Below are 12,511 nucleotides of genomic sequence, written 5' to 3'. Positions count from 1 at the left end.
TTTTTCCCTCAAGACATTTAAATCAAGAATTGAAAGTTACTGTTGCTTACCAGCACTCATCCTCCCTATACATACATACTGTGTGCCTTGGGAGTATATCAGTTATGCAATTACATAAATAATTCTATTTGTAGGACTGTGTCACAATTTCTTATGATATTTGAGGGAGTGGAGGGGTCTTAGTATGTATATTGAATTTAGACACTTTAATTATGGTCCACCTAAACTACCAGCAACCTTCAATAATTTGTTTTTGTCAGAAGGAACAAATCAGAATTACAACTTCAGCTGGAAACAGTAATTTGGCAATCAGTCTGATCAGAAGCACCACAAGGGTGATTAAATAAATCCATCACAATTTAGAAACAAGTAATTTCTCCATTCCTGAAATGTCTCTTCTTGGAATATTAAATTTTCCCATTGGTCTAGATGTACTTTTATGCATGCCTTTGAATTGTTAGGCCTAAATTGGTACTTTTTACCCCTAGACCATCCTTTCTGTTTTGAATGGTATAAGGAGCAAGGTGCTAGTACTTGTGCTGCTATAGAACACAACATCTTCCAAAGGAAAAAAACAAAACATTTGCAAAGACACAAAACTCTGTAGAGTCTGAAAGAACATCTAGATTCACTATACTTTATTAATGACTTCCAGAATGTAAGCTGACTTTACCTCATCATCTTCTAGTGTATTTAACTGGACAGCTGAACTCTGTGTGCCCTACTCTTCGCAGGCAAGTGCAGTAAAAACTTCACCATAGCTCATGAAACTTAAACATGTTTAGTAGTAATGTAATAATCTGACATTTTGCACTTGTAGAAAATATCTGCTTGTAAAAAATTCAGGCTTTATTTGATTTATTTTGTTTTGATATCAAGAGTGGTTTCAGGATATCTGGGAGGAGAAAATTTGGGTGGAGTGTGTGCGCATGACTGCATTGAACTGCATAACTCTGCAGCTTGTAACATTATCCAAGTTATTGCAAAACATATAATAAGTCAAAATAAATCAATAAAAAAGAAAAAACCCAAAGCCCATAATGTGTAAAGGTGACACTTTAAGTTCTATACATTTTGTAGCCTATGGATCTAGGCAGAATAGACTATAAAGCATTGAATACCATTTTTCCTAATTGAATTTCTCATAAAAGTATTTTATGTATCTCTGGTACGTGCACATATGCAAACAACAATGGTGTATATTTTAGTATTGAACTTTCATGCCTAAAAAGGTCACATTGAAATTTACATGTTAAATTAGCTGAAATGGAATATGGTTTCTTCTCAGTAATACATTAAAAAAAAAGGAATAATAATGTTTCATCCCCTAACATATAAAAAAACAAGTATTTTATGCACACTTTATATACATTTAATTTTTACTATAAAATTTATCAAAGAAAGCAATTTTATAGATTCTATAATGTTTTTGTTTAGAAAACTTCTGAAATCTATAATAAAATACCAGTTATAAATTAATAGATGAGAAAGTAGAAAACACTGAAAACCTTTTCTCCCCCTCTTTGCCTTTTAATAATTTGTTTTCATATCCGAAGTTTTGTTAATCAGAGATAAAACTCTGTTTTAATGTAAAATATGTCATACCTAGGATATATCCATTTGCCCTAAATGCATATACTCATGCAGTTCCCAGTTTTTAAGGTATCTGATATGTTCATACTTGTGCAATCCATCTGTTAGCAGAACCTTCACTTTGATTAGAATTGCACGCATTTTATCACAGGTTAGGACACCAGATGGCTCTCTTGAGTTTTCTTTGTAAAACCCCAAGATGTAAACAACTGCTCTGCATTTCTGAGATGTGAGTACAAAGCTTTTCTTGTTTTCTTTTTCGTTTTAATCTCTGGAGTAAGAAACACATTTTCTCTTTGTCTATAGGCATACCACCCGTTTTCACCCTCTATCTTGCTTTTCTTTCTCAACCGAGCATCATGTGGTTGAGAAATGTCAGAGTGTTTTGGCACAGGCACAGAATTTGAAGGAAAATATAGAAAGGAACAATAGTAGTAGATAGTATATGATGCATAGCATCATCTGGTGCTGTAGTGAGAGACTGAGGGATCCACATCCTTTTGGAGTTTCTCATGCAAATGTTAGGGTTGTATTGTACCTCTGCATTCCTGAGAGACAGTGGGTGGCTGGCCTCTGTTTCGCTCTACTCCCTCTCATTCATTCCTTTGTTGGGAGCCAGCAGCCAAGCCGGGCTGACTCTGGGCTGTGTCCTGCCAGCTCCCCGCGCTGGCGCCGGGCTGTCCCCGACCGTGCGCGGCCGCCGCTGCTGCGCTGTCCGCGGTGCTGAAGGCAGAAACAGGCGGGACAGGGACCGGGACCGGGACAGGGACAGGGACAGGGACAGGGACAGGGACAGGGACCGGGGCCGGGGCCGGGCAGGCGCACTGGGGCAGCGCTTCCCTCTTGAGGGGTCTAAGGAACGCCCCTCCGTGCCTTGTCCACTTTTGAGGAGGAAGGAAAAAGACAGCAGTATGCAAAAATACTACATTGAAATTTAATTTTATTTTTTTTTTTAATAACCACCTCTCTGTCTAATTGCATTAGTTAAGGCAATTGTAACCGTTGTAAGGAAATTGCTGCTCTGTAAAAATTGCCAGATAGGAAATCCAATGAGTCTTAGCTGAATCTCTTTAGAGACACTTTTAAATAGAATTAAAATGTATTATCCAGATCCGATTGTGCATGTTCTGTTCCTAGTTGGTCTAGTATTAATACAAAATCCCTGTATACTGGAGTTCCCACCATACACTTTTGCCCTCTGTATAAAAATAGTGCTTTGTAGATTAAAGGATTTAGGGGGGAAAATGGTCAATATCAAAGAAGCTGAAGCCTCTGCTGAAACAAGAACCTGTACTTGGTTCTGTATTGCAAAAGAGTGAATTTTTCTGGGTGAATATCTACATTTTCAAGCCCGTTAAAAAAACCCGAAAAACAACCACAAAAACAAAAACAACAAAAAAAAAAAACCCAAAACCAAAACAAAACAAAAAAGCACCAAAGCACCAAAGCAAAACAAAAAAACCCTCAACACCATCTAATAAGAGATTAGAGCACTGTGAAAACAGTATAAAAATAGATAATACATGATAATTGCCTGTGCAAGCATCTGCCCTTCTTTAGAGTCTAACAATATTTTTCTGTGTAGCTGCTTGTTTTCTTTCTCTAATTTCCTCTGGCTAGCTAAAACTTCAGGAAGTTTAGCCATTAGGCTTGCAGAAAGTAAATTCAAAAAACTTTGGGCCATTATTTGAAAAGGGAGACGAGCCAACAGTAAAAGGTGAAAGGAAATAAGTGGGATGTCTTATATTACATGGTATTTACTATTTGCAGTGCCTTATGAACTTCTCGGGGTTTTCTGTGTCTGGTGAGCTTGGCTAGTGCTTCCTTAAGTGCTCCAAGACATAGCCTGTAATTTTACACGGTGCTGGGGATTAGTAAATCCACCTGCTGTGGCTGTTTGTGGGTGCTCCGTGTAATCCCTTTGATATTTGAGCTGAAGGTCCCCTCAGCCCCTCAGCTCAGGGCTCCAAAACCTTCCCATGAGGCAGAACCCCAGAGCTCCGGGCTGCTGGGTCCGCTCCTGCCTGGGGGCCGAGGGGGCGGGCGGGGGCGCTGCGCGGGGCAGGGTGTCCTTGGCGGAGCGCCGTGTCCCTCGCCCGCCCGCCCTGCCTCCGGCTCCCGCGGTGTCCCGCCCGCCCTGCCTGCCGCTTCCCGCCTGGGGCCGGGGACAGGTGCCGGTGTCACCGCTGGGGGCGGGGGGCGGCCGGCAGGGAGCCGCTGCCGGGGAGCTGGAGAGAGGGTGCGTGAGAGAGGGATCCTCGCAGTGCCGGGGCGGGCGAAGGAGAACGGGGAGGGCCATACGCCCCTCCGGCAGCTCGCAGAGCCCTCCTTCTTTCCCCGGGAAGGGAGCCCCGCACGAAGCCACCTGGAAGCCTAACGGGGGGCAGAGGCAGCTGGCGGCGGATCCACAGGGAACCTCCCGGTTCCCACCAGAAAACCACATCAGCATCAGCCCGTCCCTCCGCCTCTCTCCCTCTGTGCTTTTTTCTTCTGTCTTTCCCCATTCCCCCTCCTCCACTGCTTGCACCCTCGCCGCCCCTCGCCTTGGGGAGGACAAAAAAAAGCTCCAGCGGTGCGTGCCTGTGTCTGTGTGTGTGTGTGTGTGCCTGTGTGTGTGTGTGCCTGTGTGTGTGTGTGTGTGTGTGTGTGTGTGCGTGCGTGTGTAGGGGAGGCTGGAGCGGGGTGGGACCGAGGAGCCGTGATTACAGTTCTCCCCGGAGAAGAAGATTGCTCTCTCCAGATGCTGATTTCTGAAGCACTTGGCAATCATCAGGCGGGAGCCGGGAAGAGGCGGCGGTAGCCGCCCCGGCCGTGGCGATGGCAGCGCCGGGCGAGCGGGCGGCGGCGGCTCGGGGCTGAGGGGCAGCCCCGGGAGGCGACGCTGCCGGGCGGACCCGACCCGACTCGATCGACCCGACCCGACCGGAGCCTTCCGGGCGCGGCTCTGCCCCGAGTCCCGCTCGCCCCGCCAGCCCGCCGGCAGACGCCCGCCCGAGCAGGAGCCCCTGCGCCGGGACACGGCGGGGGGGACGGCGGGCACCCATGCGGTGACCCTTGGCGGCGGCAGCTCCCGCCGGCCGCACGGTGCGGGCGCCCCTCCGCAGCCGCGCCCCGGGCCGGAGGAGGCTCCCGCTCGCCCTCGCCCCCGGGGATGGGATCCCGCCGGGGCTGAGCGCCTCGCCGCCTCCCTCCTCCCTGCCCGGCGTGGGCGAGCCGGCGAGCAGCCATGGCAGCGGCCATCGCCAGCGGCTTGATCCGCCAGAAGCGGCAGGCGAGGGAGCAGCACTGGGACCGGCCCTCGGCCAGCAGGAGGCGGAACAGCCCCAACAAGAACCGCGGGCTCTGCAATGGCAACCTGGTGGACATCTTCTCCAAGGTCCGCATCTTCGGGCTCAAGAAGCGGCGGTTGCGGCGCCAAGGTGCGTCCCTGTGGCCGGGCCCGCCCGCGGCTCCCGGGGGGCGGGCGGGAGGGGACAACCTGTGGCGAGAAACTTCCCGGGCCGGGCGCCGCCCCGCTCCTGCCCGCCCGCGGCTCCCGGCTCCCCGGCAGCGGGCCCGGGCTCCACGGGCTGCAGCCTTCGGTCGGGACCCCCGGGCCAGCCCGGCTGCCCCGCTGTCGGCGCCGGGGCTCCGGTGTGGGTCACGACAGGCGCAGCAAGCCCCTCGGGGAGCCCTGCCCGCCGCCCCGCACCTCTCCGTCTCGCCTGTGTGTCTCTCTGAAGGACAAAGAGCGCACGGCGCTCTGGGTGTCCGGTGTCCGGGGGCCGGCGGTCGCCAGCCCCTTCCCTGAGCCACCAAAGTGCAGGTGCAGCCTGGCTGTGGTGACGGGGTCCCTCCCCGCTGCTCGCTCGGTGACTTCCCAGTCAGCACACAGTGAGAGGTAAGGCAAGTCCGGCTGCTGTGGGAGAGCTTCTCAGCATGCCTGCGGGTACCCAGGTGCCTGTTGCCCGTTCCCAGCCAGGGCCTTGCCCTGCAGACCAGCACGTTTTGCAGGCAGCTCTTCTTCAGGGTAGATGACCAGGAGTCAGTGGAGAAAACTGGTACCTTGCTGATTGCATTCTATCCAGTACTTTGTATTAGAACCTTAGAAATAAAAGGACTAAAATGGTGTTGCAGTGACTTCTCTAATTTAAAAAAAAAAAAAATTGTAGTATTAAGCAGCATTCAGAAATGGTAATGACTTACTCTATTGTCCTCAGGAAAAAAGTAGTTTTATAACAAAATTATTATATTTTGAAGAGTGAAAATGTTAAGTATCACTTGAAGCATGGCGAATACCTACCAGTCAGTGATAAAGTACAAACCACCCTCTGTTACACTATAGAGAATGCCACCATGTGTTGTGGTTTGGTATGTATACTACAGCTCCTCTTTAGGTTGGGTCGGAAGAGCATTTTAAGCATAATCAGGGAACTCTCCTGATTGATGCTTCCTCCTTCTTTTCCATGGCTCACATTTGAAAAAACATAAATCAACAAAGTCCACACAATTTTATTTTTACATGGCTTTCTTGCAGTAAAATTATTTATTGTAACTCCTAATGCAAGCCAAATCTTGCCATTTTTAGATAGTACAGGGATACAGTGAAGATGAGCAGGAAAATGTCAGTGGCAAAATCTATGGTGGCTTTTTTCAGAGAGGTCTATGTGTGCTTTAAAAGACTAGAGTATCTGGTTTATGATGATGAATTTTTATAAGTAATACTCTTCAGGAAAACAAGTTTAGGGATTGCTAACAGCAATTGTGTTTGACCACCTGTGCCGTCTTTTTGGGGGAAAATCTGTATTAGACAGTATTACTATTTGAGGAAAAGAGGACTGCCTTGCAGTGCTGAGATGCCAAACATTTTTTTAGGTGAGAAGGGGCTTTAAAGAGACTTTTGAATTCATCCTTTCTCATTCATTCATTTTTCATACGGCACTTTGTCACATTCCTGAAAAAGAGACCTGAATTAGAACATAACTCTGCTGTTAACCTGTACCACCGACACAACATTTCAGCAAGAACAGTCAGAACAAGGGCTGTTCACCAGTAAAACCTGCAGTATCAGACCCCTGAGTTTATCTTCCTTCATGATGAGACATGGGGATATTTATCCATTGGTTCACATTAAGGTCTCAGAATTAATGCTCATCTGTAAGAATTCCTGCTGAAAAAAATGCTATCATAGCTTTTGCTATCTCTGTTCCTGATGCACAAAGTGATACATGGAATACCTGTGGATTCAAAGTTGCATTCTATTTAAGAGACAAACTGAAGAAGCAATCAAGCCAAAGTCTTTACTTAAACATCTTATGCAGGATAGATTTGAGTGAATAATCATTTGTGAAAAAACCCAAACCAACCCTATTTTATAAGGGCAATTCCTTTAAAATACATTATAAGAATTACAAAATGAACATTTATCAGAGTCTGGTTTTAGGTTTTCTAAACTGAGTTAAATGGCCAGTGAATTTGTCACTGAAATCATACTGTCAAATCCATTAAAATAAGTCTTTGCCAAGCAAAATAGGATGAATTTCAAAATATCTGTTGTCAGAAAGGTGCTATGGGATTTTGACAAATAAACCTTGTGTAAATGATACAGAGTGTCACAAGAGCATTGTGAAAAATGAGCTAATCGAGATGTGACAAACCATCTGTAGCATTCTCATACAATTCAATGGAAGAGTAGAATTACATGTAGATTTTTTTTTTATGTAGAGCAGTAAAAGCAAGACTGTTTTTCTTGGAATAAAAAAGTGTTTTGCTTTGTACTTACATATGAAAAGGAACTGTCTTTCCATCTTTGAAACAGTCAGGCAGCAAAAACTGGTGATGCTGCTTTTTAAATTAAAAATACACATTTAACCTTGTACATATATGTACGAATGTGAATTAGATAGATATACACAATATATGCACACATGCAAACGTGTCAGCAAACTTTAAAAAATATTCTTGATTTTTAAAGTCTTCTTTAAAAATGCCTGTTAGTACTGTTGTTGTTCAGTGGGATTTATTTTAGAAAAAAATGAAGTTATTATGAATGCATAAAATGCTTCGATCTGGTGTATACCCTGATGAATTTTTTTTTCTGTCATTGTAACAAATTCTCTGTTCATAGTCCTTCCTTTAGGGGCATACTAAAATATCAACAGAAGTGTGCTTTGGGAGACTAACATTTAGAAATGGTAGCATTAAAGATACATCCAGGAGCTCACACAGAATAAAGAGTAATTTGTATTTACGTAAATATTTGCTCCAATGATAGATGGCAGAATAGTTTCAAACAGCCTTTCTAAGACTTTGATAAATTAATTAAACTGCCAAAGTGATTTCTGTGAAAGACTTGTCTGCTAATCTACTGAGTGGATGAAACCATTTTAATTTACTGGACATCTTTGATTCATATTGTTTAGTATTATGATATTTCAAAATTATTTAATTTTTATTTTGTTCTACCTGTCATCTGATAAACAAATCACTGTCATTAATTCCCAAATAACCATGAAGCCAAGATCTTGCCTATCTGATGCCAGACATCAATCAATTTTGAATCATCCTCTCTTGCATTGCAGGTTGTTTAGTTATAATAGTTTAATGTTTAATTTATGTTAATATAATCACAAGTGGGAGGATTGACAGATATTTTGTTTTCATGTGAAATAACCTTATCTAACCTGGGGCTACCCAATGAAAAGAAGAAAATAAATGTCACTTCACCTCATGCATCTACAAAGCACAGAGATTAAAACATATGCTTGTCATTGGTGCAAATTCAAACTTCTCAGCCTGTATTTTCATCTATATATCTAGCTGCTTTGCTAATCTGAAAAATCTTCATTTGGTTAATTAGGTCCCTTGGGAGTGTTCGACTGAAAAATACTCAACATTTAAATGTATTAAAAACCAAGTGTGATGTTTACTGTTTCTGTGTGCTAATACCACATTAAGAACTTCTAAATTTATGCATAGAGTGTATGAATCTTGGGATGGCTTGGCCCCTGTTTTTGTGCATTAATATTTATAAGAAAGAGAGACCTAGGGAACGTGTTCAGAAAATGCACTGATTAGATTTTACTGCATCTACAAAGGTAATTTAAATCTCCAAAGAAAGCATTTTTGGAAAACTCGTCAGTAGATCAGCTAATGTTTTTTGGCAGATGTGGGAGTGGCCCATAATCTCAGATATAAGATAATTCCCAATATACATAGTGCTGAAAGTAGTTTCTACTTCTCCTACTTGTGGAACAAAGTGGAACTGAAATGGAGATCTGTGCTTGTGAGTGCACAGGACTTGTTTCCCAAAGCTTCAGAAACCACATCAGCTCCCAGGAGTAAGCTCCAGCACTGCATGATCTGCCTTGCTCAAAGTTTCAGCAGACCAAGAGGGGTGTCTGCGCTTTCCTGTGAGATTGTCCTCAGAATTAATTCTTCTTGGCAGTTCACTAAAGCCCACAGGTCTTGCATTGTCTAGGTGCAAGGCTGTCTGTTTCTCAGGGTATTGAACTGATGTTGCATGTTTTTCATTACTTTTCATCAAATGAAATTGATTAACCCACAACCCTTTTGGAAGTATGAACACAGTCTTAACAGTCTATTTAAGAAATCATTCATTTTTTCCTGCATTAACCTGTTCAAAGGACTGCATGATAATCACAAACTGAAACTGTGTAAATATGCTACATTTCATGTAATATATTCTAAGCATACTTAAAAAATATTTTTGAAAACATGACTTTCTAGACTCAGTCTCAAGCTTTCTTTCCCATGCATTCAGTATTTCACATCAACCCTTGCTTGCTATCAGAAACTTTTTTAAAAAATGCGGTAATGCCTGGGATGAAATCTTTATTCTAAGCTGGTACTGGTAGGTCTAAATGTGATGAATGAGTTGGCTTTGAGAGCAAATGGGAAAAAAAAAGCTTGAAAATGGTAACATAATTTTAGGGACTATTGATTTTTAGCAATATCTCAAACAGGGGTGATAGAATAGTGGGCATTTAATGTACAGATAGTGCTCTAGCACAGTGTCATTTCAGAATATCTTTCATATACTAATATTACTTTTGAATATCTTCACTTAGTAATTGGCAATTTAACTCTTCATTAGAAAATGAACTCTTCAAGCTTGAGTGATCTTCTGGATCTCTAAAGTTCAGGCAGTTTCAGTCCACATATATTCCTGTAAAGTATATGCCTTATTGTATCTATTAAATGGATTGCAGAACTAAATTATCTGATTATTATAGACAATAAGGGAAATTACAGTACAGGTGGTTTTTGATTCATGGTGATGTACCAATAGAAATGTTAGAGGTGAGGTCAGATATCTACACTGTATTTAATGACAGAATCTTATCCTTAAGCAATATATAATCTATTAACAGATGCAATTTTTTATTGTTTCAGGCTCTGATTTCAATCAAACAAAATCTGGAACTTAAAATTATATTTGAATTTTCAAGTCAGCAGCTTACAGACAGAAGTAATTAATTTCAATATAGAGATAACACTCAAAAAGTTTATTACAGAACATTTTTCTGTTGGAGTCGTTTGCTTTAGACTCTAAGCATAGTTTTGAAGATACACAACTGTGGATCTCCATTTTTCTTTGTGAGTAGACAGAGGTCTGTCTTACTTGGTCATGTGTAAGCTTCTGTCTGCCTTATACAAGTACTGGAGTTAGTGATAGATAGGAAGATGTACTCCTGGCATGTATTCTTACTGTGACATCAGTTTTTACTGAAACCCTTTGAAGCAGGCACACTTTTGTTTTCAAGATGATTTATTATTATTATTATTATTATTATTATTATTATTATTATTATTATTATTATTATTATTATTATTATTATTATTATTATTATTATCTCAGATCTTATGCTCTGACATACACTGAAAAGTGTGAAAATAGAAAAAAGATTCCTATTCCATGGTAGAAAAGGATGAGAAAAATAGTAGAGCTTAAAATTTCTTCTATTATGGTCAAAAATCAGCAACATGCTTTCATTATATTGTAGCAGTAACATTTCTGGATTTTAGGAGTTTAGTTTTTAATTTCAATTGTATAAATAAGATAACCTGCTGAAGTCCAGTGTAGATATTCCAATTTATTTTCCTGTGGGACTGAACATGAAGGAACATGTGCCTTCCTGGTGCCAAGGAAGAGCCCAGCTGCTTTTGATGCCAGGAGGAATATATATTTCCATTAAGTTACATATGAGCAGGAGTAGAGTCCAGGACTACCAAGTTCTGATTTTATGTTATGAACTATAACTGTTTTCAGCAATAGTTACCTAAATTTACCTAAATTTATATTTCCATAGATAAATACATAACCAAAAAAATGGAGAATTTTTGTAATTCAAAGGAAAGCTAGCATAAGATTGAAAAGATTAAATGGCAAAAGGTTCATATGAAATTTAGATAGATAGACTGTGTTGAAAAAAAGTTACAGCAACCTTGTTTCTACGAGGTTTTCAGAATTCCCAGTTGTTATGGTTGCCATTTTGTAAAGTGGTGAGTAGAAGCTAATAAGCATGATATTGGATGTTCAGTCAGACCCTCATAAATAAGCTAGAGACAGGTGACTGAAATAGGAATGTGAAGAATATCCTTTTCCTGAGATATAAAGTATAATCCCTAGGATGTAACTAAATTAAACAATTTAATTACATCTGTGATCTTGATTCTAATCCCTTACCCAGGTGTAGAACTTTTGAAAGGCATTGGAGTTACTGTGCTATAAAACTACTGTAAATTGAACCAAGACTGGACAGCTTATTAGCAGTAATCCACAAAAAGAAATTATTAAACTCAACATTTTTAAAAAATGATTAATCAAGTGTTTTGCTTCATGTAAGAAAAATTGAGCTTTATGAAACACAAGCACACACACTGTTCTCTCTGGAGAAGTTCATTTTAAAAATATAAAAATACCATCATTTACTATCATTTCCATTGCAAAGCCTGCCTTTTCTGCTTTATTTTGCAAATTCCAAGATGTATCCAAGTTACTAAATGTAGCTGCTCTTCCTTTAGTATTGTGAAGCCTGGCCCTATAAAGCATGTAGTTTTGGTTGTTAGATGATTGTTTAAAGTGTTTTTTTTTGGAAGGAAGGAAGGAAGGAAGGAAGGAAGGAAGGAAGGAAGGAAGGAAGGAAGGAAGGAAGGAAGGAAGGAAGGAAGGAAGGAAGGAAGGAAGGAAGGAAGGAAGGAAGGAAGGAAGGAAGGGAGGGAGGGAGGGAGGGAGGAAGGAAATTAGTTTTAAATTAATCTGCATTTTAATGGTTCTTTTTACAGGTGAATATGAGTGGAATTTCATGTCCTAATGAAAAGGTACTTTTGAAGCCTCAAGGCATTTTTATTACTGAATTTCAAATTCACTCAGCACACAGCAGATATGTCAGGCTTAAGAAAAGGTCAGCAGGTTTATTTGCAGTAAAGATTCTTGAGGAACTATGAGCCTAGAGGTAGGAGCTGGAACCAGGGTCTCCCTTAATGCAATAATGTGTTATAGGTGCTTCTTGTTTGATTTTGATGAGCATTTGCACTCCCTGAGTGGTAGAGAGACTTCCTTACTTACCATTTAAAACTAGAACAATGGTTGGGAATTTCTTTTTAGTAAATTTACTATGCTTTTATTTTAGTAGTTTCTGTAGTGTGGAAGAGGATTTTCTGTGAAAGGTAACTGTTTATGTCAGTAATAAATTTATGGCTTGTATATACCTACTTATGTAAAAGCATTGCATATATGTAATTCTTAGATCATGAAAATGCTTTTTTCGAAAAAGAGCATTTCTACAATGAACCAAGTGAAAGTTCTTATGATTTCTTTCCAAATTTGCAGCAGAGTTTTTCATACAACAGCAGACTTTTGTGATTAAAATGGTGTGTGAAGCCTATTGGTAACTCATAAAGAGCAGCCTTCTTC

At 41.3% G+C, this 12,511-nt stretch overlaps 1 protein-coding gene across 7 annotated transcripts in view; it reads left to right on the top strand.

Moving 5' to 3' along the window:
• FGF14 (fibroblast growth factor 14) overlaps nt 1-12,511 on the top strand; it is a 382,414-nt gene that overhangs the window by 251,831 nt on the left and 118,072 nt on the right. The window contains exon 2 of one of the 7 annotated variants that reach the window (XM_063149623.1): nt 11,881-11,916. The exons of 5 other annotated variants lie outside the window; for them this stretch is intronic. Coding sequence is in view for 1 of the 2 variants with exons in the window: in XM_063149619.1 (XP_063005689.1) it covers nt 4,820-5,012 (193 nt within the window). In the remaining variant the exon portion in view is untranslated. Of the gene's footprint in view, nt 1-4,804; nt 5,013-11,880; nt 11,917-12,511 lie in introns of those variants that run through there. One more of the 7 variants, XM_063149619.1, reaches the window with a different exon arrangement.

This window comes from Melospiza melodia, chromosome 2, assembly GCF_035770615.1.
Source record: "Melospiza melodia melodia isolate bMelMel2 chromosome 2, bMelMel2.pri, whole genome shotgun sequence".
Lineage (NCBI taxonomy): Eukaryota > Metazoa > Chordata > Aves > Passeriformes > Passerellidae > Melospiza > Melospiza melodia.
Note: the sequence above shows the minus strand (reverse complement) of the source record. Positions and strands in the feature narration are given on the sequence as shown.